We start from the raw sequence: 26,887 nt of genomic DNA, 5'->3' as shown, positions 1-26,887 counted from the left end.
TAAAACGGGAATGGTTGGTGATATTAACTTCCTGTTTGTGGCACATTAGTATATGGGAAGGGGGAAACTTTTAAAGATATGCGGTGACCATGCTGGCCATTCTGAATCCAACTTTTGTTTTTTCAATGGGAAGAGGGTCATGTGACACATCAAACCTATTGGGAATTTCACAAGAAAACAATGGTGTGCTTGGTTTTAACATAACTTTATTCTTTCATTAAACTTTATTTACAAGTTTCTGACCACTTATAAAATGTGTTCAAAGTGCTGCCTATTGTGTTGGATTGTCAATGCAACCCTCTTCTCCCACTCTTCACACACTGATAGCAACACAGCAGGAGAAATGCTAGCGCAGGCTTCCAGTATCCGTAGTTTACACAAAGTACTCCTGATGATTAAACATACTTTAATTGCTTTAGAAGCAACTTATAGAATTGGTCAGAACAAACCATTTATTTTCAGTCAACAAGAAGTACTTGGACTGACTGAACATAAACAGATAGTTTTGATTTAACACAATTCTGTATGTTGCTGCCAAAACAAACAGTTTGTGCAACCAATGTCCACTATTGAATTAAGTAAAAAAAAATTATATATATAAATTATATATATATCACACACACACACACAAATGTTATTTTTATGACTCCCCTTACCATACTGGAAGTGTTATCTGAAATTCCACCCTGAGCTTGGAGAAGAAAGGAGTCCCCAAGCTAAATTTCTGAAGATTAATCCCACAAGTTAAACCTTTCATAAGAAAAATAAAAGCTCATTCATCATACTTCACTACACACTATGGTGGGGATCAGGATGTCAAGCTGCAGAGATATAAGTGACAGACTATAACACCAACACCAAAACCAAAACCAAGCACAGTGCATTTCAACATCACAACAACAGACAGACATTAAAACAATAAAAATGCTTACAAATACTAACTTAAACATAAATTAGTAAACCCACATAAAATCCCCTTAAACCCACTAAAATCAAAAGCTCATTATGTCAAGCTCAGCACTGTTACCACAAAGATTTGATGAAGGCAGGAGTAAAACTGATGAATGTGTTTAAGAGAAAAAAAAATCTGCAAAGTTCAAGTGGAGAACTTTTGAATCAATCTCTTCAAAACTGTCTGTTCATCCTCTTTCCATCAACTACAAAAAGAAACAAAATCATCAAGACTATATATAATGTCATATTTGGTTTACATACAAGGCTTAATAAATTTGCAGTGAAATTATTTGTGGAAATCAGTGACAATGTACAGGGAAACTCACCTCTCCAATCAGCATCAGGATATTTAGGATTTGTTGGAACCAGAATCCTCAGATGCTGTAGCACAAAAGAAAATAACTTAATGATTTATGTTTAAATAGAAAAAAAAATCAGTGGTATCAAACTTTTTAGCCCAAGTACCACCCATTATCAAACCAAAACCTCCAAGTACCTATAAGTGTTAACACAGAAACATGCAGCCCCTGGTTCTTCCTCTGTTCCGTGGGCATAAGGCAAAGTCTTGCTTGAATTTTTGAATTGTTGCTTTTTTTACTTTTTACTTTCTAAAATAATTACTACTATTAGTATACAAATAACTAATTGAATATTTCAAACACAATTATACATTTGTGAGAACAAAATTAATGGAAAATGAGCATTTTGAAATAAATAAAAATGAGAATAAATCAATGTAATATCAGTTATGTGCTTTTAGGTGAAAACAGCATGGTGCTTGGAGCAGGTGCTCACAGTGGCTCTCGGTGCTTGTATCTGGAGGTGAAGGAGATGCGGCACATTAGTGTTAAACAATGTTTTAGGACTCTAATGATGTGAAGAACAGCCATGTTTGTTTTCCTTCAGCTGAGCGTTTTCTTCTTATTTAGTCTTCACCTGTACAGAATTCTCACTTTGTTTCTCTCTATTTTTGCCTCTGTAATTAATCCTTCTGGGCACCAGAGTATTTCTCAGGCTTGGTCTTGACTTGTTTTTCTCATTTCCACTTCGCCCTTTTTGTAGTGAAGTCCAAACTGCTCATGTCTGTCTCTAGCCTTTGCTTACATCCAGTACGCAACTGAAACTGGGCTTTCTTTACATGGATTTCTCAAAAAACTGGGTAATTGCGTTCACCCTTGGAATGCTTGTTCCCTTACAGACATAATCAACTACAGTGTATGTGTAGCATGTTGTTGTTGTTGTTTTTTTTTACAAACCGGATTCCAAAAAAGTTGGGACACTAAACAAATTGTGAATAAAAACTGAATGCAATGATGTGGAGATGGCAAATGTTTTTAATTAAAAATTTAATCTGAGTAAATGTAACATTTTAAAGGAAAATATGTTGATTCAAAATTTCACAGTGTCAACAAATCCCAAAAAAGTTGGGACAAGTAGCAATAAGTGGCTGGAAAAAGGAAATTGAGCATATAACAAACAGCTGGAAGACCAATTAACACAAATTAGGTCAATTGACAATATGATTGGGTATAAAACGAGCTTCTCAGAGTGTCAGTGTCTCTCTGAAGCCAAGATGGTAAGAGGATCACCAATTCCACCATTGTTGCACAGAAAGATAGTGCAGCAATACCAGAATGATGTTACCCAGCGTAAAATAGCAAAGACTTTTAAGTTATCATCATCAAAAGATTCAGAGAATCTGGAACAATTGCTGTGTGTAAGGGTCAAGGCCGTAAAACTCCACTGGATGCTCGTGATCTCCGGGCCCTTAAATGCCACTGCACCTCAAACAGGAATGCAACTGTCAAGGAAATAACAGAATGGGCTCAGGAATACTTCCAGAAAGCATTGTTAGTGAACACAATCCACCGTGCCATCCGCCGTTGCCAGCTGAAACTCTACAGTGCAAAGAGGAAGCCATTTCTAAGCAAGCTCCACAAGCTCAGACGTTTGCACTGGGCCAGGGGTCTTTTAAAATGCAGTGTGGCAAAATGGAAGACTGTTCTGTGGTCAGATGAGTCACGATTTGAAGTTCTTTATGGAACACTGGGACGCCATGTCATCCGGACCAGAGAGGACAAGGATAACCCAAGTTGTTATCGACGCTCCGTTCAGAAGCCTGCATCACTGATGGTATGGGGTTGCATGAGTGCTTGTGGCATGGGCAGCTTGCATGTCTGGAAAGGCACCATTAATGCAGAGAACTATGTTCAGGTTCTAAAACAACATATGCTCCCATCTAGACGTCATCTCTTTCATTTTTCAACAAGATAATGCCAGACTACATTCTGCAGCAATCACAACATCATGGCTACATAGGAGAAGGATCCGGGGACTGAAATGGACAGCCTGCAGTCCAGATCTTTCACCTATAGAGAACATTTGGCGCATCATAAAGAGGAAGGTGCGACAAAGAAGGCCCAAGACGATTGAACAGTTAGAGGCCTGTATTAGACATGAATGGGAGAGCATTCCTATTTCTAAACTTGAGAAACTGGTCTCCTCTGTCCCCAGACGTCTGTTGAGTGTTGTAAGAAGAAGGGGGGATGCCACACAGTGGTAAAAAATGGCCTTGTCTCAACTTTTTTGGGATTTGTTGATGCCATTAAATTTTGAAACAACATATTTTCCCCTTAAAATGATAGATTCTCTCAGTTTAAACTTTTGATCTGTGATTTGTGTTCTATTCTGAATAAAATATTAGATATTGGCCCCTCCACATCATTGCATTCCGTTTTTATTCACAATTTGTTTAGTGTCCCAACTTTTTTGGAATCCGGTTTGTAATACAAACGAGACTCATTGGGGCATATGTTCCACAGTTTGAGAACCATTGGACTAAATCATAAATTATAATTAAATACAAAACAAACAAACAAAAATTTCCATTTTAATACTTACCATTCTGGCTTACAGGTTTGAAACCTTTAAAAGAGATAATAAGCATGTAATTATTCAAGAACACTCTAAAGCAGATAACACAAAGATTAATTACAGATTCATTAAAATTTTACTAAAAAGTACAAACTATGTAAAACTTTCATAACACCACAAAACCCTCAATACCAGTTAAATAGCTGGTCTTTGTTTCAAAATTATCAGTGTAATTGTACATTATTCATTAATGCACAGAGTAAATAAGCATATGTTTGGTTTTATGTTCATTCATTTATTTTCTGTAACTGCTTCTTCCTGTTTAGGGTCATGGTGGGCCCTCATGGCAGCAACTCACTCGAAATGGAGCACCATCATTTTTGCACAGCCAACCCACCTACCAACATGTCTTTTTGGACTCCGGGAGAAATCCAGATCACCCAAACGAAAATCCACAAAGACACAGGGAGAGCACAACTCCTCAAAGACAGTGGCCTGAAGTTGATATTGAAACTACAAAGCCAGGACCCTGGGGCTGTGTTATTCTGACACTACTTGTTGATGACATGATGTTTTACAACTTGACATCATTCAACAAAACAACATAGCATTATCAGCGACTCCTTGGGTTTAAGAAGTATCTCTTCTAATTACTGTATTTTTCTGTATTCTGTATTAAGACCCTGAAACCCTGAGATTTACCTGAGACATGAGAGGATTCAGCTTTTTCCTCAAGCTGTAGTATATTAGGTGGAAAATTGTTTCTGTCACTCAGCTGGTGTTAGGAGCTTTCATTAGTCATCTGTAAATATGTTTTTTGTTTTTTTTTACTGGCTTCTCTCTTACCAGATTTCTTCTTCCAAACGAAAAGTCCAACACAGCCAATGACAACAAGCAAAAGAACAGCCACCACTCCAATGATGGCACCAACCCACACTCCACCTGCAACTAGAGTGTTCCACCATTACAGACCTTCATCTACATAAACACTTGCTTGTATACACTCATTAGAAGCAGATTCCAATTACCTATTGTCTGTCTGCAAGCAGACACTGGTAGAATCTTCTCCTCCTCAAGCCCAGCATGCTGAATGACACAGGTGTACTTGTTCCTCTCCAGTTCCTCAGGTGAAACGGTCAGAACACTTCTTTTCTGGAAAGTTCCATCCTCATTGACTAGTGTCTCTCCAACAATCACATCCTCATGAAGATCCTCTCCATTCTTCTGCCAGGAGATCATCACTTCTTTGGGGAAGAAGCCTGTAGCATGACACACCACTGGAGAAGAAGATTCCTTCTGGAACAGATCCACCTCAGGGGGAACTAGAGAGAGAGAGAGAGAGAGAATAAGAATCGAGGATAAGCACATATTGTAGTGTGTATACAATGCTATGTATTTAGAATGGCATATATACTGAAATGAATGTGGCCGGTGTGTGGAGATGAATTTTAAAAAACTGCATTAAATATGTGCAAATATCTGTTACTATCATCTCACAGTAAAAAGGAACGACAGTGGTTGTGGGGAAATGCTGTTCTCTGGATTATTTACATCCAGAAGCTCTGCATCATTTAAACATTATGTATGTTTGAGGGAAAAAACATCTTGCCACCTGTAGATGAAATTTTAGTAACATCTATGCAGCCAGTGGCACCTCAGACACTAGTAACATACAGAATTCCAGCACCACAGACACATCTAAACTAGAGGTGCATAAGTGATACTAGATGGCACTGGTGAGGTTGGCTGATCAGCGGGGCCGTGCAGTGGATTGGTGCAGTGTCAGCAGTAATGCGGGCACTGTACCGTTCCGTTGTGGTGAAGAGAGAGTTGAGCAGAAAAGCAAAGCTCTCGATTTACCATTCGATCTATGTCCCAACCATCACCTATGGTCACGAGCTTTGGGTAGTGACCGAAAGAATGAGATTGCGGGTACAAGCGACTGAAATTAGTTTTCTCCGCAGGGTGTCTGGACTCTCCCTTAGAGACATGGTTAGGAGCTCGGACATCGAGGAGAGACTCGGAGTGGAGCCAGTTGAGGTGATTTGGGCATCTGGTCCGGATGCCTCCTGGACGCCTTCCTGGTGAGGTGTTCCAGGCATGTCCAACGGGAGAAGGCCCCGGGGCAGACCAAGAACACGCTGGAGAGACTGGCCTGGGAACACCTCTGTATACTCCCAGAGGAGCTGGAGACGGTGGTTGGGGAGAGGGAGGTCTGGGTTTCCTTGCTTCGACTGCTCCCCCCGCGGCCCGGACTCGGATAAGCGGTGGATAATGGATGGATGGATCCGTGAATGCAACCTTTGCTTTGCTGAGACATGGCTGAACCCAGCGATACCGTGGACCATGCCATCCAGCCGGCCAAATTCTTCACGGTGTACCGTATGGACAGAACAGTTGAGTCGGGGAAGTCAAGGGGAGGTGGAGTGTGTGTGATTGTAAAAACCACTGGTGCTACAATGCTGGCATTGTTACTCTTGCTCCTTATGGATGAATGCTAAACGTCTGTTGTATCTCTAATCTGTGGACTGACCTATGGTGGTTTACTTGCTTGACCAAAATTAAGTTTTAAACTGTTGATCAGTTCTAGCGTGGAAGCTTTTGCGGAGCAATAAAGAAAGTAATAAAAATAAAAAACAAAATGATAACAAAAGTACTCTCTCTTTCCTTTTTCTGAAGAAGGCCTGCTACTTGACCCCGAATTCACTGTAGCTGATTCCTCTCTTGGACTCCGGCTGAACTTGACCATTCCTCTGATTCGACTCAACTACGACTCGAACTTCTCCCAACTTGAACTAAGCTGCGGTGCACTGGCTTTTCAAGGGTTACATACCTCCCTCTCAGGGGAGGAGCCTGTGGCTTGACTGGATCTTGAGGATTCGACAAAGCTGCTGGTGATTGGTCCATAGTGTTTCAGTCACAGCTGAGTCCTAAGGCTGTAACGGGACGGCTATCTACAGAGGAGACTCTGTGATAGCCCTGGAGGGACGGCTCCAGACGTCCCAAGGCCAGCTGCCCAATCACACTGGAAAGCCAGAATGAGATCCAGATCCAGAATTCGAGCCGCCGAGACCCAAGAGCGCTCCTCCGGGCCATAACCCTCCCAGTCCACCAGATATTGGACTCGGCCTCTCACACGACGAGAGTCCAATATCTTATGAACTGTGTAGGCCAAGGAACCAGCAATCATGCAAGGAGGTGGTGGCTCAACCGACCGGGTCCCAGGAGCACATAGGTAGGGCTTCAAACGGGACACGTGGAAAGTCGGCTTGACCTTTAGGGATGGTGGCAACTGAAGCCTGTATGACACAGGATTGAAACACCGGCTGACCAATGTATTTGGGTGCCAATATGTTATTGGTGACCCTGAGTGGGAGATCTTTGGCGGCTAACCATATACACTGGCCTGAAAAACAAAACAAAAAGATGGCCCCAGCTGACTTCGTCGGTCTGCTAACGTCTTGCGAGAAGCGGACTGCGCCTATAAGGGGATGCATGCACACCGCCACGCCACCTTGCAATGACGCACCATGATGGGGACCTCCCTTGCCATACTAGGCCACCAGAACCGTTGTTGTAAGAATTCCAAGGTTTGGGTGGTCCCTGGATGCCCTGCAAAAGAGCTGGCGTGTCCCCAGTTTATGACCCAGCTCCAGACACTAGAAGGGTCATAGAGCCTGTTTGCAGGACCTCCACCTGGATCTGGCTAGATTTGCATGGCTTTTCTAACTACCTCTTCAGTCTCCCACCGTAATGTTGCCAAAATGCATTCAGGAGTAATAATCGGAGTAGAATGCAGTACAGAAAGATCTTCCCACTGCCTGGAAAACGCATCAAGTTTAACATTCTTGGAACCTGGACGATAAGACAGTGTGAAGTTGAAATGACTGAAGAACAAGGCCCAACGGGCATGTCTAGGATTTAGTCGATTTGCTGCCTAAATGTAAGAGAGGTTTTATGGTCAGTCCTTATCAAGAATGGAGAGAGAAAAGAGACGCCCCCTGGGGGGAAGAGTGCCAGGGTGTAACTCTATGGCACAATTGAAGGTCCGATGAGGTGGTAGTATCTCTGTTTTCTGCTTACTAAAAACCTCCTGGAGGTCATGGTAAGCGGTTGGTACTTTCCTTAAATCGATGGGGTTACCTGGGAATGTCCTAGGGCCCCCCAGCACTCCAGGACGTAAGCATGAAGTTTTGCAATGGGGTCCCCACTGCTGAATGCATTTAGATAGCCAATCAATTTGAGGGTTATGCCTCTGTAACCAAGAGAACCCCAGGATAATGGGCAGGTCATGGGCCCGGGTCAAGAAGAATGACAGTCATTCTGTGTGTTGACTCACTTTCATGATAATGGGCTTGGTTTAAGTTGGTTGATGGCCCCTGATCTGAGTGGGGATCCGTCAACAGCAGAAACTGGCAAAGGAGTGGCCAGGGGCTCCATGGGCAACCCGAGCTGCTGAGCAACGGAGATGTCCATGAAGTCACCTGCTGCACCGGAGTCAATAAATGCTGTTACATGACCTTCCTTGAGTGGTTCTCCCCATAACATGGTGACAGTGAGAAACAACCCGCTTGCTTGGGGACTAAAGAGGGCCTACCCTGTGGTCCCCTACCGGGGGTAGGCCTGGCCTTTTACTGGCCTAGTAGGGCAATTATTTACTTTGTGCTCCCCCTTACCACAATACATACACTGACCCTGACATCTCCTTGTTTCCGCTTCCTGAGTAGTAAGATGGGTGCACTGTCATCCACTTGGAACTGCAGTCGGGAACGAGGGAAGGCCTCCAATGACTGTGAGGTACAAAGTGCCTTCTTACTGACTCGACGCTCTCGCAATCGGTTGTCGAGCCTCAGAGCAAGCTAATACAGATCCTCTAAGTTGGCCGGAGGATCACGCACAGTGATGCCCTCTTGGCACAGTCAGGAGACTCTGATTCCCAGAGGGCTGTAGCCCATGTCAATGCGCGATCTGAAAGTAATGAGATCATATATACCACCTTGGCCCTTTCAGTGGGTGCTTGCTCGAAAGCCAAGGAACACTGGAGCCGGAAGCCCCGACATCCACCTGGCTCTCCACTAAATCTTACTGGGGTTGATAGCATAATATCCCCACTAGGTGGAGGGAGGGGCTGAGCGGGTGAAACGGGAGTGGGTGAAATGGATGGCGTATCCACTTCCATGGGTTGAGAAGCCAGTCGTTGAATTGCTACAGTTAATTCCTGTAGACGCTGAGAAATCTGATTTAAAGCCTCCTCATGTTTACCCAAACAGGCTCCCTGAGATGTTATGGCTTGTTGTAAAGCAGCCTTATCTGCTGAATCCATTATACTGGTGAAGTCTTGCTGTAACGGGATGGCTGTCTACAGGGGAGACTCTGTGATAGTAGTCCCGTAAAGTTTACCAAGAGGAAAGATTCAAGTGCAGATAAGAGTGATTTGCACACGGTGGAGGTGCAAGGGCAGTGAGTGTACCAGTGTACTATGTAGGAGATAGTTGTGATTGTGACAATACATTTTGAACCAAGAGAGGAAACAAACTCTAAAAATAATATACAAAATTCTTTTTTGGGAACGAAAATCAAAGGGAACAAACTTACAAACAGATGACAAAAGATGAAAACGTAAAGAAAATATTCAAACACAAAAACCTCCAAGTAACAATTGTGAGAGAAGCAGCTAACAAACCCGCTGTGCCATCAGGAACCGTACAGCTGCTTTAACAACAGAAGAGGGGAAGAAGAGAGCCCAATAAATGTGAAAGAAACATTTTATTTATTTATTTTAAATGACAAAGAAGAAAGCAAGGCAGTGAGACCAAAGTCCCAACAGGAATACTCTCTCCAGACTGTTGGAGAAATGAGAGAAAAAGAGGCCTGTGAGATGATTCAACCCAAAGGGTAGCAAGTTCAAAAGGAACCTGAAAGACTCCTTTTGGAGGAAAAATCACCAAATGACCAACATGTTCTGGTTTAGTACAAACTCAAGACTCTGCAATGAGAGCACAGCGCGGAGGTCTTATGAAGTGTCAACACCAGCTGTTCTCACTTGGGCTGATTACTATGCATCCTGGAGCGGGTCCCTTACAAAGGCCTCGTCATCTGGATCCAGCGGGAACCAAATCAAGACATTCTGTCCTGATTTGAGTAATTTTCCCAAAAGCATGATATTGGAATAAAACATCTTTCTTAGTAGCTTGATAGAAGTGCTGCACATAGCATATACACAAAACAGTTTTAGCCCAAATACAAAATAATACATGAAATAAAGAAATGGTTTCTTTCAAAGTTGGGTTACCAAACATTTAGGATCCTTATCCAACTGTTTATCCAACCAAGCGTCACTTGTGAAAATAGAAACAGGAATAAACAATCATATTTACAAATCTAGGTTAGGTTATCAGGGACTTCTTTGCTGTCACGTGGTGTTACATCTCAGGGCGGCTGCTGGAGGGTGATCTTGTTCCATGCGAGAGCGCAGTTGCGAAACAGTGGTATGGGAGAAAATTTGAGTCACAGTTCAAGCAGAGTGACTCTAGTTCTCTGTGACATGGACTATTGACAATCACGGACAATCTCTCTTGCTCTCGTGGGAGGCGGTCGCATTTTCTCCCTCTCCGCTCCTTCCCTGCTCGCTTCTCTGGTCTTGTCTATCCTCGGAGTCTCTCTAACGCCGCTCTTCGAATTAAAATTAGAAATGGAATTGATCAGCTGGTCTCTCAACGCTATTGACACCATCTTCTCAAGGAGAAGCTTGGGCACGGGGGAGCCCACCTGCCCTGATGGAACGACGCCGGCTGGATATGCCATGGATGGATGGGAGAGGTGGCGCGTGGTATGTCTGGCGCCTCTTTCCATTGAGGACATTGAAGATGTATACCTATTTGGATTTATGATCGTGGGCTTTCTGCTGATTGGATTACGCAGTGCCCTAGTTTATCGGAAAATTAGAAGAGTTAAGTCAGTTGTAAACAGCCCAAGGAAACTGACCAACATGATTGATGGGATGGGCAGAGCCATTGGCGCACAGACTGGGACTGTGAGTAGAAGCTTCGATTCCATCAAGGAGCAACTAACGGCTTTGAACGCCAAGATTGAACATTTGGAGAACCAGTGCAAAAATGGAACTTTGAATCAGAGGGACTATTAGCTCAAAATTCAGCTCAGGTCTCTGATTCTAACAAGCTGAACTTCATCTGTTTTGGCTGCCCCTGCTATCAGTGGCCTTGGCTGCTGATAATTTCAACTCCTCCAGAAGGAACGTCGTCATGGAGATCTGCTGCACCTCCCCTGTCTGAGCTGCAGGCTCAAGGACACGTGACCGCTACTACATTCTTGGACATTTTCACGCGGGCTCAAGGACACGTGACCGCTACTACATTCTTGGACATTTTCACAAACTGAACCTGGCCCCCCCAATTTTCCCCCTTGAACACGCCTCCTACTGCTTTTGTCTAAGTCACTAAACTATTTGTGTGTATTGCTTTGTGTGCTAAAAGTGTTATTTTTTTCAAGATCACACACTGTGCTTCTTTAAGGCACAGTCTATGACCTATGTCATAGTCTACCACCCTGTGAGAATCAACAGTGCCACAGTGTGGACAGCTTCAGGTACCTTGAAGTTCTGTCATGTCATGCCACATCAACAACCTGGCAAAGAAGGCCCGTCAGCATCTCTTTCACCTCTGAAGCCTAAGCAACTTCAGACTGCCCTCCAAGGTCCTGTAGAACTTCTATTCATGCACCATTGAGAGCATTCTCACAGGGAACATCACAACCTGGTTCCTGACCTCCAGACCATCTATAAGAAGCGGTGCAGGTCCAAAGACAAGAAAATCATGAAGGACCTCAGTCATCCTAACAACAAACTCTTCACTCTGTTGCCATCATGAAAGCGTTTTTGCTCCCTGAAAACGAACACAGAGAGGATGAAAAGAAGCTTCTTTCCAATGGCTATTCAGACTCTGAACCAGGTCTAAAACCCAGATTTCATCCAGCTCACCCTTTAAACCACATAGAGGACTGTAAACTGCTTTTACTACACAGACTTTTTCATGTGTCACTTATATATTGCACTTTATTAATTTGCCAATTCAGATGCACATTATGCACTTTCATCCACAAATGTATGTTATACACACAGATCACTTTTTATACTTGTTTATACTTTTTATAAGCTTTATTGTTCTTGTGTTTTTGTTGTACAGTTTTAGGTTTATTTATTTTTAGTTCAATATTATTTATTTTGAAAATGTCTATATATTTTATTTTATTCTATTTCCTATTTTCTTAACTTGTGGACAAGCATTCAGTTCAGACATGGCTCCGCGCATTCCTCCTTAGAATACTACCTCAGCATTCACCTCATTTCAGACCTACCCACAGTGAAATCACAGTGAAATAATCAGGAGCCAGGGGTATTAGTGTGCTGTTACATGCCAGAGAGGCACTGTTCGTTTTCTCTCTCTCTCTCTCTCTCTAGCTCGTTGTCTGTTCAGCCAATGGGGGAGCTGCTGTCCTGATCTTCCAATAGAATGAGCTGTTCACCTGAAAGAGGCGAGACTTCTTGGATATAAAGCCCACCAAGTGGAACACAAGGAGGGGGAACAAGAAAAGGGAGAATTCTGCTTTTGTGAGAGTTAGTTGTTGTTTATGGTTGAGGTTGTTGCTGCTGTTGCTAGCCTAGGTTTACAGAGGTTGCTGCTATTTTGTTTGATCTTTGCTGCTAGCTTCACTTTTAGTTATTGCTGCTGTTAAGGTTATTTCATTGCATTCTCTAGCTAGTGCTTGAGGCCTAGTTTTGCTGTTACTAGCATGGCTTTAGCCTAGCTTCACTTTTAGTTATTTTTGCTGTTAAGGTTATTTCATTACATTCTCTAGCTAGTGCTTGAGGCCTAGTTATGCTGTTACTAGCACCGCTTTAGTTTAGCTTCACTTTTAGTTATTGTTGTTAAGGTTATTTCATTACATTCTCTAGCTAGTGCTTGAGGTCTAGTTTTCAAAGTTCAAAGTTCAAAGAGTTTATTGTCATTTGCACAGTAAGGAACAGGTTCCATGTACAATGAAATTCTTTCTTTGCTCCTCACCAAGAATGCCAAATGGAAGAGAAAATACAATGAATAACTAGATAACTAATAAAGTGCAAAGTTCACTGAGATATATACATATGTGGACGGTAAAGTGAACAAGTGCTACAATCACAAACAGCAATAAGTAGAAACAATCATTTGTGTGACAGTAAATGACAGAGGCATGTAAACATGTTGACAGTAAAGTGCAGTTATTTCTGAGGTAGGTTCAGGAGTCTGATGGCAGTGGGGAAGAAAGAGTTCTTTAAGCTAGTGGTCTTGCATTTGACACTTCTGTACCTCCAGCCTGAGGGCAGAAGTGTGAACAGTCCATGCTGGGGTGGATGGGGTCTTTAAGGATGGAGGCAGCTTTCCTGCTGACTCTCTGGTAGTAGATGCTTTGCAGAGAGGGTAGTGGAGTCCTGGTGATCTTCTCAGCAGTCTTCATCATACTCTGCAAGCGTTTTCAGTCCATCACAGTCATGCTGCCATACCACACGGTGATACAGCTGGTCAGAAGGCTCTCGATGACACAGTTATAAAAATTTCTGAGGATTCTGGGTGACATCCCAAATTTTCTCAGCCTCCTCAGGAAATACAACCGCGGCTGAGCCTTTTTGACCAGCTGCATGGTGTTCAATGTCCATGCGAAGTCCTCACTGATGTGGACGCCCAGGTATTTAAAGCTGCTAACCCTCTCTACTTCAATCTCCCGAATGAACAGTGGCTGATGAGGTCTTTTCATCTCCTTCATCTTGTCTGTGTTGAGGGTGAGGTTGTTGTCCTCACACAATGCTACCAGCCCGGTCACCTCCCTCCTGTAGGCCTCTTCATCTCCATCAGTGATGCGTCCTATCACTGCAGTGTCATCTGCGAACTTGAGGATGATGTTGTCCTTGTGATAGGCAACACAGTCATGGGTGAACAGGGTGTAGAAGATGGGGCTGAGGACACATCCCTGTGGAACCCCAGTGTAGGTGTTGATACTGGCTGAAGTCCTGTTGCTAGCCCTGTTGGACTGGGGCCTGCCAGTCAGGAAGTCCAACAGCCAGTGGCAGAGGGTGGGGTGCAGGCTGAGTGTGGACAGTTTGTGGGTAAGTTTGTGAGGTATGACCGTGTTAAAGGCAGAACTATAGTCCACAAAGAGCATCCTGACATAGGAGCCTTTATTTTCCAGGTGAGAGAGAGAGAGAATAGTGGAGGGCAGCAACGATGCAATCCGAGGTGGATCTGTTGGCACGGTAGGCGTACTGCAGGGGGTCCAGGGTATCCAGTATACTGCGCTGGATGTTGTCAGCACCACTCTCTCAAAGCACTTCATAATGATCGGAGTGATCATGCCTCTCTGTGCTGCTGCTGGAGGTCTCGAAGCAAGTGTAGAAGATGTTGAGGTCATCCTGTAGGCTGTCTGTGGAGCTGATGCTGTGGGTGGTGGTCCTGTAGTCTGTGATATGCTGCAAGCCTTGCCATATCTACCTAGAGTCAGCAGTGGAGTAGAAGCTGTCCAGTTTCTCCCTGTACTGCCTCTTGGCTTCTGTGATGGCGTTCCTCAGTCTGTACTTCGCAGCTTTGTACTCAGTCCCATTGCCTGATTTAAATGCCAGAGAGCGAGCCCCTTTAGCCTTACCGGAGGCACACACCTCCCCATTTAGCCTTACTGGCAGCTGCCGTCCAATCTCCCCGGTGCACGGAGTGAGTCTCAAGCTGAATGGCCCTGTCCGGCACTTTGTCTGTGAGCCAGGTCTCGGTGAAAATTAGAGCGCAGCACTCTCTCATTTCCCACTGTGTTGTAATCCTTGCTCTCAACTCGTCCAGCTTGTTGTCCAAAGAACGCACATTAGCTAGCAGGAGGCTGGGCACCGGTGGTTGGCTGGCGCGGGCTTTTAGCCTCGCATGTAGCCCTCCCATCTTGCCTCGCTTACGTTGCCTTCTTCGAAGCGCTCTCCTGGTGTCAGCATACTCATTCGAGGTCGGTGTCTCGGGGCTTTCCTGGCAGTAGTGGTGGTGGCGGCGGCTGTGGGAGCGAACAATGTGTTGTAGCTCCGGTGGAATAAAACAGGTAAAACGAAAGTGATTATGAGATGCAATGTCCAGCAGCATTTGTCTGTCATATGTTAGCAGTGCATGGCGTTTGTGCACTTTAGAGAGAGCATAAAGGGCCCAAAAAAGAAGAAAAAACTGACATTCAAGAGCAGAGTGAGCAAACACGTTTGCCACGGAGGGAGCCATGTTTGTGGTTACTATGGGAACTAAGGTTCTTGTGCAGAATACTGTACATTTGACAAGAGAAGTAATAACTAAATTACCAGCAAGCTTGACGATCTGTATATATGTATGTGTGTGTGTGTGTGTGAGAGAGAGAGAGAGAGAGAGAGAGAGAGACCACACTACCTTTTCTTTCTAAAGTGGATTTGCCGTATTCCACATACTTCTTTAACCATTCGATACATTCATTCTCCAGGTAGCCTTGGTCGTATGAGGCCTCACCCATCTTCTCCCACTTGTTCTTGGTAATAACAGCTTGAGGATTAGGGGCAATATAAGTGAAGGTCGTCCCTTCCACCCTGGATGAGATGAAATCTTCTCCATCATAACCAAACTGCCAGTATCCTTTCTTAGTTCCATCATAATTATTCAGCTCACAACGGCACAAAAACTGGAATGTGTGAACTCCTACACACACACACACACACACACACACACACACACACACACACACACACAAGTAAGCACATCTCAAGAATAAGAAAATGTTATTTTATGACCAGCACTGTTGACTTTGTAACCTTTATGAACACTCTAGCTGCTGCATTCTTAACTAACTGAAGTTTATGTAATGCCTTTCTTGAGCTCCTTGCAGAAGAAGAACCTATTTCTGTATTCCAGGTACTGACATTATGGCAGAGGGAACAAGAGAGCAGCTGTACAAGAATTAACACTGGACAGAATTTACACAGTAGAGTGAGCTGAAACAGACATGAGGGCACATGTTGAAGTAGTAAGTAACTTGCACTGGAACTTCCTTCATGTGGTGCAGTGTTAGTGACCAGTTTTGTTTATGATCGTGTTTATAATCAGGTTTTGGAGAGTTACTGAGCAGTGAGCCAGGGTTTGTGGCTCCTTTAGATCACTTAGAGTAGATCACTTTTTCGCATTAGACATAAATTCAGGTAATAAGTGCTTTTTTCTGGTTGCTGTGTGGATGAAATGACTAGAGTTACACTTGGTGTTGGTGGATCCCAAGCTTTGTTGAGGAAAGTGTTATAATCAGGTGTTTGAGAGTTACTGTTGAACGAGTGTGGATAAATGGCTACAGATAATGAATAAATTAATGAATGATGAACGAGGGTCAGTGGTATCAACTGGTAACTTTAGCCGGATTAGCTCACTTTTTAGTGTTGTACATCGATTCTGGTAATAAATGTGTGTGTGTTTGTCTGAGAGATACAGGGAGATTATGTGCTAGTAGAAGCACTGACATGGGTGTGAGACATGATTTCACAACAGTACTGTTAAAGTCACTTACACTCAGCAGCAGGTAGGGGTAGCTTAGGAGACAAAAAAAAGCCAATTCTTACATTGTATTCCTTTACGTTTCATTTTTAAATAAGAATATTTTGTTTGCACACACTCAAATATAATTTTAAACAACTAGTAAAAAGCCACTAAATGATACTTGGTACCATTTAAATAAAGACATTTAATGGAAAGTTTAAATATGCATATTTGTTTCAGATGGTGGTATTTTTTATTAATTTACTTATTTTGTAACTGAAACCAAAGTTGAAAGCCACACACTGAAATGTTAACGTTTTTTGCATAGCACATTTAATGTGAAACTGCTGCAATTATTGTTTCTAAACTGTGTCACTGTTTTTTTTCACTGCTCTGAAATGTGAATTTAACTAACAAGTAAAAAGTTGTAAGTTAAGCTTAGTAAGATTATGCCTTCCAATATTTATTTTTTCATGGCTCTGAAACTTCACAATTTTTAATGTACAGTTCAAGTGATATAGAACACTACTTTAACAAATTAAAATCTGCAAGTATAACAATATAAATATCTGGATTTATGGGCACCTATCTAATAGTTAACTTAAAGTTGGTATTGGTACTCTGTATCAGTAATGGTATTGGAATGGAAAAGTTGAATCGGTGCATCCGTAGTTGCTTTTGGCTGAAGTGAAAGCAAAGCCAGTGGGTTCATCTGTGGAGAAACTCTCACCATTCCCAAGAAAAGAAACAATGAAGGAAAGAAAGCTACTCCATATCTGCTATATGCTTATCTGCTTTTTAATGAGCTAAACAGGAATTGCACAGTGTATGGAAGCTGTCTCATCAGATTTTGAAATATTACCTTTGAATTTGTAGCACTGAATGTTTTGCACTAAAATTAGGCATCTGAATTTTGTTGCTTTTGAAATTAAGTCTTCAGATTTCCACCTCTGAATCATGCATTTGAATATAATTGTTCTTGAACTCGTTGATTTCAATAACACATTTTCACTGTTATTATTCAAGGTTAATAAATTCAGATTTCAAAAAATCAAGCTCAAAAAAGTTCAAAAAATATATTTTGAAGTTGCTCAAATTCAGTAGACCAAATTCAGATGCCAAAATACGTGAAAAAAAAATCTAACTAAATCTCACTAAAGACACAATATAAAAGACTATTGATATCCTGAATATGAAGAAATTTTACTGTGGAATTTTTGTCATGGCCTTGTGAATATAGCAAGTGACATGATTAATATGTGGAAACATGAATTTTGGGGTATATGTCCTATGGCATTTTTCACAACTATACCCAAAGTTCATGTTTCCACATATTCTGTCATGTCACATGCTATGTTCACAGGGCCATTAAAAAAAAATTTCCAAAGTAAAATTTCTTCATATTCAGGATGTCAATACCCAGCTAGCAAAATTGTATCGGCCCACACTCGGGCCGAATCACGCACGCCGGAACAAAAACACTCTTGGCACGTGGAGTCGGCATTGTCTCGGCCATGATGTACGTCCGTAGAGTGGACCGATGGGAAACTCTCGGCCCAGACTCAGCCGAGTGTTGTGGCTGAGGCGCGGCTCAAATGACTCGGCCCTAGTCCGGCAAACCATAACTAAATCGCAATAACTGCACCACGGCCGAGTTTGAGCCAGAAGCACGCCATTAGTACCAGACTTGGCCCAGATCTGGCGCATTATCGGTTGTAATAGTTTATTTCTATACATGGTCCCCCCCACACCCCCAACACACACTCACACACACACACAAACACAACCCACCCCCACCACCCTCCCTTCCCTCAGAAAAGGGTACAATCAGGTTCATGGTGATATTACTGCTTTATTAAATAACTTACACTCTCAGAAATAAAGAAAAAAGATACATTATTGGTCACTAAAGGTACAAATATTTAAAAGTCCAGTTTTGTTCCTTAAAGGTACATTGCATTCTGTTCTCCAGAGGGAGAGAGAAATGTCATATAACTAAAAACATAAAATCATGGAGATGAAACCAGGTGAATGAAATAAACACATTTTAAAATCTACAATTATAATATAATTATGTTCCTTAATTAAATGTACAAATATGTACAATTCTGAGTACCACCACAATGACAACATATCTGACAATGTAATATTAGTATGTGTGCTTTTCATGCAACCTTGAAATAATGTAAACATACAGCATCTGCAATGTATACAAACAGTACATAGAAATAAATAGAAAATACATTTGTAACTAGCATTGAAATTTGAAATTGGCAGTGTCATGATTTTCTAAATCCAATTAACCTTCAAATACTATTTTTCAAAATAACTATTGGTTTTACACCCTAAGGACTGCCATTTACATTCAGACTTTTCTTTAAAAATATGTAATTTATGTACTATTCTAAGGCCAAATAACAAAACACTTAAAATACAAAAATAAAAAGTTAAAAAAAAAATGGCAGAAAGGTACTTTAAAACCTTTTTTTTTTTTTTTCCTTAAATGTGTGGAAGTACACATTTGACACTTATTCATGGCATACATCAGTTCCATCAACAGTTTGCAAGCCTCTGCTGTTTTGTCACACTTTGTCAATACCTCACTGCCCTCAACAATGATGGAAATATCAGCCGTATCCTCATCTCTGGCAGCCTGGACAACAAAGATCTTCAGAATGTGCTGTGTAGTGAAAGAACACTCAAATGTAGTCACCTCAGTTGTACTCCTTGTTGAATTCCAGCTCTATAATTAAACATATAGAGATTATGTACATGTTCTGTTCTCTTCAATATATTTTCTTTAAAAATATTTAACGAAAAACTGTAAACTGCTTATGCATGCAGATTCATTAACTACAGAACTTCAAATGTAAAAGATTATCAGGTTATAGTACAAACGATTATACAAACAATTATGCTACAACTGACGCTAAAGATCTCATCTAAATAACTTAAACTCCTATCTGCTTTTCTCCCTGCCCACTTGCATTTTTCACTACCCCACTTTCTTTCTGCAGTCCATCTTTACATAATTACATAAAGAAAATTAATTAGTTCATGTTCATATTTAATTTTGAAAAATGTAACTAACATCACAGATCCAAAAATAAACTACTTCATGTCACGCCCTGTGATAAAGCTCACCCCTTCACCACCACAAAGTGTAATGGTGGGAGGCGTTCTCTATGGGTAGAGTCGGGCGAGAGGCCTGAGATGATATAAGGTCGACTCGAAATAACACCCGAGAGGTTCGATTTTTGGTTCCCTTCCACCTTTATTTACACACCAGACTTTATATTACTATTTACAATATATACACGCGTGCTCCTTGAGAACAAAAAAAAATTAACAAAACAAAATTCTCTATTAGCAGAGACAAAAAAGGATAAAGACAACCAAATCAATTGGGTCTTATTACACACGTAAGTTATGCTTCTCTCGCCACGGTCTAGCAGAGTCTCCCTCTTTTCCCCTTATGTGGTATATATATAGGTAGCCCCGCCCCCTAGAATATACCATTCCTTCAAGAGGTAAAAGTTATTGTATCTTGGATACACAAGTTTCATAAACAATAAAAATAACAATGAACTAACAACTGTACCAAGATTCAATTACGACCATGGCATGTTTAACATTCATTCATAATATCAATATTTATTAGTTAATATATATTCCCTCTTCTAGATGCTAGTTCTCCCTTCCCTCTGTGGAGAATGGATTCAACCCGGTAAGTAAAACTCAGCATCAAGAGATAGTACTCTTTTCCCTCTCACATGACCCGTATGCAGGTGAGTAATTACAGGTAAGTATACATATAATGGTTTCTCTTGGTGATGTGTCACAGGTACTGTACATCATCACACGCCCTCATCATGTCTGTTTCCCCAGCCATGTGCTCTTTTAGCACATGGCTATGTTTGTTGTTGTTCTAGTCCCGCCTCCTCGTCTGTGTCATTTGTTAATCTGCCCCCTCGTTAGCTGTCCAGGTGTATCGTGTCTGTGTCCTGTATTTAAGTTCCCTTGTGTCTCTCCTGTTTGTCGAACATTTCACCTTTGTTGGGCACATTCCAAGTCAAGTCGTTTTGTGTTGTTTCCACTGTAGCTTGTCTTTGTTTTGTTATGTCTTTTGTTCAATTAAACTCAGTGTGTTTTAGCAAGTGCGTCCGCCTCACTCAGTCCGCCCGTGACCCTGACACTTCACATGCTTTTATTTTTTTCTCTCAGTAAATAGGCTTCTATCGTTTTAAATATAACCTCCTTCAACCTATTAATCACTAGCCCAAAATCACTGCTACTCCCTAACAAAGTGTATGTAGAATTATATATTTAAAACATTACATTACACAAAAAACCAGCACTGAGATTGAGAATGTATTTTAACCTACTTAGCTAGTACCTTAATATGTTTAAGCAGTTTTATTCTTATTTTATTTCTTATACTGAGGTATGCGGTTCTGTGTGACATAAAAACCCACAAAAATGCTCACATTGTCTTGTAAAATACGCCATCAAACCACATAATTACTCAAATTAAAATAACTCATGTATGAGCGATTGTCATGTCATTTAAATGTATTTTATGTCAGAGGGGATAAAAGAGCTAGCTAGAGTTAAATAGGTTAGCTAAAGTTTGTCATTTGAAAAAAAAAACAGTTCAATATTACGTATGTAACGTATAGCAGTTGATAGAATAACGTACATAACATTAACAATGTTAACTACATTTGGGCGAAACCAAAGTACTTATGTATCCGAAAATATAAGGTTAAATTGAAATACTTACGGGATGAAACTGTTCCCTGAGGCCGGTGAGAGCTGCTCATGTGCCACGGTCACAAAAAAGAGCGCGAATCTTCATCGTCTTCTTCTTCTGTGTTTTTACAGCGGTTCACTTCTTCCACCTTCCTTTTTCATATTCAGAGTTCATTCATTTTAAAGCTTTCCTCCCTTCAGCACGGCACTGTTTCCTTATTAACCCTATTTATCATAATCATCATCCCAGTCATTACATCAATATTCTAAAATATTACAGAGCTTACCTATAACTGTATAGCATTTAACAAGTTAAAATAATGATTATTTTATTTAACATTTATTACATCGTTTTCCAGACAGTTACCAGTATTTTATTTTATTTTTAGACATGGGCCACATACGATTAATACGCAGTATTTAATAAAATGCTCTGATGCCATGAGTGTAGTGTGCTAACTGCAATGGCAATCGCCTCGCCGGCCGACAGTGCCAACGTGCAGCCGGAATTGGGCCAGATGCAGCATGCCGCATTCACGCCGAGCCTCAGCTAGCCGACAGTGCCAACGTGGAGCCGGACTTGGGCCAGATACAGGGTGCTGCATTCACGCCGAGACATCAGCCAGCCGACAGTGCCAACGTGCAGCCTGAACTGGGCCACATGCAGGGTGCCGCATTCATGCTGAGATGGCAGCCAGCCGACAGTGCCATTGTGCAGGCAGAATTGGGCCAGACGCGGCGTGCCGAGCCTGAACTAGAATCTGCGCAGATCTACCTTGCTAGCTGGGTAGTCTGTTATATTGTGTCTTTAGTGAGACTTTACAATTTTTTGAGACACTTTGAAAATAAAGAGGTAATATCCACGGAAGGAAGCTAAATGTGTAGTTTTTCCACGCTATGGAAGTTGTGTTCGTATTTTGCCATCTAGCAGCAACAGAATGCAACTAGTGCACCATTTAAGGTGAAACAGAAAATCCAAATGAATCGTTTGATAATCCTTTGTATCCCTGATGTGTACGCTGAATTTTTTAACTCATATTTTGGCATCTGGATTTGGCCTATCGAACTTTAAAATATATTGTTAGAATTTTTTTAAGCTTGAATTTCTTATCTGAATTTATTAACCCTGAATAATAACAATGAAAACGTGTTCTTGAACATTCACAAGTTCAATTCAAGAGCAATTACATTCAGATGCATAATTGCGAATCAAAAAAAATATTCAGAGGTGGAAATCTGAAGACTTAAATTCAAAAGCAACCAAATTCAGATGATGAATTCAAATGCTACAAATTCAAAGGTGGTAATATGTCAAAGTCTGATGAGACAGATTTGCTTCCATAACAGTGCACTTAAGGCAAGTGTGTTGTGGGTGAACAGCTCAGTAAGTCAAAGATATGTGGACTTGGTCCAGATTACTTGGCTCTGTATATTTTGCTGCAGCCTGTTGCATGCAACCCGATCTGTAAATATTAATGTAGCCCCCAAGGAAAAAAAAGTTTCCCACCCTGTACTAGAGGATGACAGAGCATGAGAAATGCAATCCCCAAGTATATTTCAGTAAATATGTTGCAGCAGCTCAGTCAGAAAAGAAATGTGCCTGTATGTAGAAAAAGATGCTCCATAAAGCATTAAAATGTTAAACCATTTCAAATTTTGCTGCAACGGATTCTGATGTTGAGGCACATCAACCAATAGAAATGGGGGTTGGTGGACACAGGAAGACGACAGATAAAAATCCAAATTCTCTTCAGGCCATGCACCACTAGCAGTGCTTAATTTATGTTCCAGTTTGTCTGCTGATATGGTCACATGGAACTTATCCAGAACCTTATCTTATGTATCCTAATCATTTTTATTTTAATACAAAGACATGACCTGCATGAGCAGTGACCTTCAACAATACAGCCTGGTCAGTGTAGGACCCTTGGAGAGTAGCTCCAGACAGCTGCTCCCTCCAAACCAACAGTGAAGGTTTAACAGCTAATGCATGCAACAGCATTGAGAAACCACAGTCTTCTGACTACTTCTGACTAAAATATTTAGAGGTGTGCTCTCTGTAGAAGATGTTTTGATCAGAAAGAAAGAGACCTTTACATATAATTGTAAACTAATATAAATCAGTACATAAAAATAAACTCTATAAATACTAGTCTAACATTATACATTGTAGACATAAAATAAGCATAATGAGGCCAAAATCATCCACTTCAATATTATTACAGCACAAGAGCAGCAGGGTGAGACATCTGTCACTTCATAGTAATGAATATATCCATGTAAACAAATTTTAAAAAATCTTTTTCTGGTGTAGAATAGATATTTTCCCCTGACTGGTATCTACTAAAATAATTATGCTGAATGCTAAATTCAGACCCAGATTTAAAGACACACACAGACCCAGAGTAGAGTTCACACAGAGCTGGTGCTGACTGTTAAAGTATGAGTGAGTGAGTGAGTGAGTGTGTTCAAACTCACCTCCGCTCTGATTGAAGCGCTTCATTAGAGTATCCACAGCATGTTTGTAGGTCTCCTCATTACCCTGTGAGAGACTTGTCACTCTGTCCCAGTAAACTGGGTCATACTGAACAATCTTCTTTATCCACTCTGTCTTTGGGATCCCATTCCTGGTGTTGCTGTCATAGTACACAAATTCTTCTCCATCCACTAGACCCACCATAGTGAACTCTGGGAATTTTATTCCTGGTGTGACTGCAGTGTAGAAGTATTGCAGAGAGTGTGTGGCTGAAAAATTATAAAGCAATCCAAATCACTGTGATAATTTACATGTGAGACAACTATCATAGTCTAAAATCTTACAGCTCTGAAGCTCATTAGCACTTCACACAGCAGATAAAAATATAAAAAGCTGTTAAATATTGAATAAAATATGCTGTTTTATTCATATGTAAATATAAAATAAAATACTGAATATCTGGATATAAACATTACATTTCTAAAGTTACATTAACAGCTTGTTATATTATTATTGAAAAATATCAGTCCAGTTACAAGTTCTGATCAACAAATTAACAGGTCACAACACAATGAAACCAATAAAAAAAGGCCTGAGACAGTGATACACTTCAAAATCCACAGCTTTAATATTATAGTTATATATCTTCATCATCCAGTTAAAAACCTGTATCTCCAATTTTGTCGACTTTTAGTTTACTACATCATTTGAAGACAGCAGCTGTCCTTCACATTGTGTGAAAATTTAATGAATGAACCAATAGAAATGCTCCAGAATGACTCTGAATAAAATCCATCCATCCATTGTCCACTGCTTATCCGGTAAAGAAACTGAAGATAAAATCTTTTTACTTATTATGAAGAAAAAACAACTTGCACCAAATCTAGCGATTTTCTGTACAAGCCTTAGCTACTTTATATTATATAATAGATAGCACAACTTGTTAGAAGTTGTGACTGGGAGACACGTCTCTAACCGGGGATCCGGGGAGCTCTCTCTCCACGGCTATTCTGCTCCTAGAGACGGAGATTTTCCTTTTAATGAACCCCTGAATCAAGATAACATATTTGGTTAAGATATTCAGCTTTATTCAAAACATGTAACACGTCTTATGAATGTTTGACATGGGACCAAAAGTGCAATTGGACCCGGAAATAGCAAAATGTCATGCATGGCGTCACACTTAAGTGGATTAGAGCAGCGGTCCCCAACCTTTTTTGCGTCACGGACCGGTTTCATTTAAGACAATATTTTCACGGACCGGCCTTCATATGTTCAGTCCTCCATTTGCTCGATAATCGTTAATGATGTAATCTAATAATAAATCATCCGCAGTGGTCTTATTTCAAATGCAAACATCAACAGACAATAAACAACCTTTGTTCATAAATTAATAATCTCTGTAAACGAAAATATTTATTTTAGAACGAAAATCCTTTCTAATAAAAAATAATTATAATAAAAATCTAAACTCGATTCAAGTGACAATACTGGTCATTTCTATATAAAAGGGTGAACAATCAATCAAATAATAATAATGTGAATTATTGAGAGCCCTGAGCTTGTTTCTCTGCAACAAGCCGGTCCCATCTCGGGGTAATGGGAGACAGTGACACCCGAAGTGTGTTCCGTACGTTCAGTCTGTTCTGTAGTTTCGTTTTGGTTGCAGATCACCTGTAGGAATAAACCCGTATTTTAAGTAGGAATCCTGATATTGTCTTTTAAATGTAGATTTCGTTTTCTTGGAAGTCGTAGGCTCTTCTTTTGTCTCCTCGTTGGACCTTTTCCCCTTTCCAAAGAAGCTTGCCAAAGATGTTTGTTTTCACTAATTTTTGCTAGGTTTTGGGGTAACGGCTGGTTACGCATGTATGCGTCTGTGCGTCATTCCGCACAGAAGTCACTTTTCAAAATAAAACATCAACATTTAGACTGATAATCAATTTTAAAAAAAGAAAAATTCAAACGTTCTGTGCGGCCCAGTACCTAATGGCCCACGGCCCAGTGGTTGGGGACTGCTGGATTAGAGGAAACTATCATTTTTTTTTTACCATATAAAAACCTCTATAAATACTGATAAATACATTTAAATATAAATTTAAATACTATAAAACAACTTCTATATGAAGAATCGAACAACAGCCACATGAAAGTGGATGAACAAGTGTTCTCACAACAGGAGACACTCATGACTTATGTGGCCTGTCCAAATGAAGCAATTTTGATTGCTTGGAATACAATGGCGGTTTACTAAAACAGTACATATTTTTATGGTGTTTATTCATTGGCTGTATGTGTGTGTCATCTAACAGGAGTGTTTGGTTTTGAGCAATTTTGTGTTGCTTGATTTTGTAAAAACAAGTCAACAGTTTGGTAAATGTCTTGAGGAATGGGTATTTGTATTTACTGAAAAAAATAGGAGGAATTACAAGAAAAGTACTATGAATTCAGAAAAACTAATAAAGCTGATTAGCAGTCGACTGAGTTTTTAGCCACACCCAAAATATATTATCAGGTAGTACAAAGCTCTCAATATTTAAAATGAAATTAATATGAGGGCTTTTTTTCGTTATTATAGCGAATTCTTCTCACAGTCTTCTTGGCACTTGTTATTAGCTAAATACGTGTTCTATAAGCAATGGGCCGGTCACATGTTTCCATATGTCATATAAACAATAAAGTCCTGATATCAATGTTACACGATAAATTAAAAAAAATACATAATGCTACTTAAACTTGTTTATTTGTTTTAATATTATAATGCATCACAATGTTATAATACTGTTCTTTTAAATGTATTACAACGTTATTATAATATTTTTAGCTGCTGAGTTTTTAGCCACACCCTAAAACATCAGCAGTCGTCAGGCAGAATAAAGCTCTCAAAGTTTAAAATGAAAGGAAATCAGAACTTCGTCGTACACAACTGCAATTCATTATATCAGATACCTGTGGAATGTCACCAATGTAACATAGTCCTCTGAACAGAGACTTAACCTGACCCGAATCACAGTTTATGCCACTTGAATTTTTCTACAACTTCCTAGAAACATTACGTAAACATTTCCATCAGCCAAACGGCTTATTACAGCACCATCACACTGACCTGCTGAAGCCAGAGAAAGAGTAAAAGCCAGGGAAATGAAGGTATTCCTGATGTGCTCCATTTCTGAAGCTTCTACAGCCGATGAACACCAAAATCGACAGAAACTCCTCCTCAATCAGTCTATTCCCTTAAATGAGTTTATCAGCGCTTCTCTTCCTTAACTGAAAATAG

General features: G+C 40.7%; 1 protein-coding gene across 1 annotated transcript; it reads right to left on the bottom strand.

The window, feature by feature from the left end:
* Positions 1–26,887, bottom strand: LOC136677662 (class I histocompatibility antigen, F10 alpha chain-like). Its single transcript, XM_066655253.1, has 8 exons — positions 26,717–26,887; positions 23,616–23,882; positions 15,282–15,563; positions 4,857–5,150; positions 4,675–4,776; positions 3,856–3,879; positions 1,281–1,335; positions 1–1,157 (listed from the first exon to the last, which is right to left on the bottom strand). Exons 1-7 carry the CDS (start codon positions 26,775–26,777, stop codon positions 1,304–1,306), a joined length of 1,062 nt encoding a protein of 353 aa, XP_066511350.1. The 5' UTR covers positions 26,778–26,887; the 3' UTR covers positions 1–1,157; positions 1,281–1,303.

Source organism: Hoplias malabaricus, chromosome Y (assembly GCF_029633855.1).
Source record: "Hoplias malabaricus isolate fHopMal1 chromosome Y, fHopMal1.hap1, whole genome shotgun sequence".
Taxonomy (NCBI): Eukaryota; Metazoa; Chordata; class Actinopteri; order Characiformes; family Erythrinidae; genus Hoplias; species Hoplias malabaricus.
This window is presented reverse-complemented; position numbering and strand designations above follow the sequence as displayed.

Excerpts from the sequence above, each read along its gene's own strand:
- LOC136677662 (XM_066655253.1), bottom strand. The coding sequence starts at position 26,777 with ATGGAGCACATCAGGAATACCTTCATTTCCCTGGCTTTTACTCTTTCT. Across the intron at positions 15,564-23,615 it reads GCGCTTCAATCAGAGCGGAG|GAGTTCACACATTCCAGTTT; the intron begins GTGAGTTTGAAC and ends GTGTGTGTGTAG. Across the intron at positions 3,880-4,674 it reads CGTTTGGAAGAAGAAATCTG|GTTTCAAACCTGTAAGCCAG; the intron begins GTAAGAGAGAAG and ends TCTCTTTTAAAG.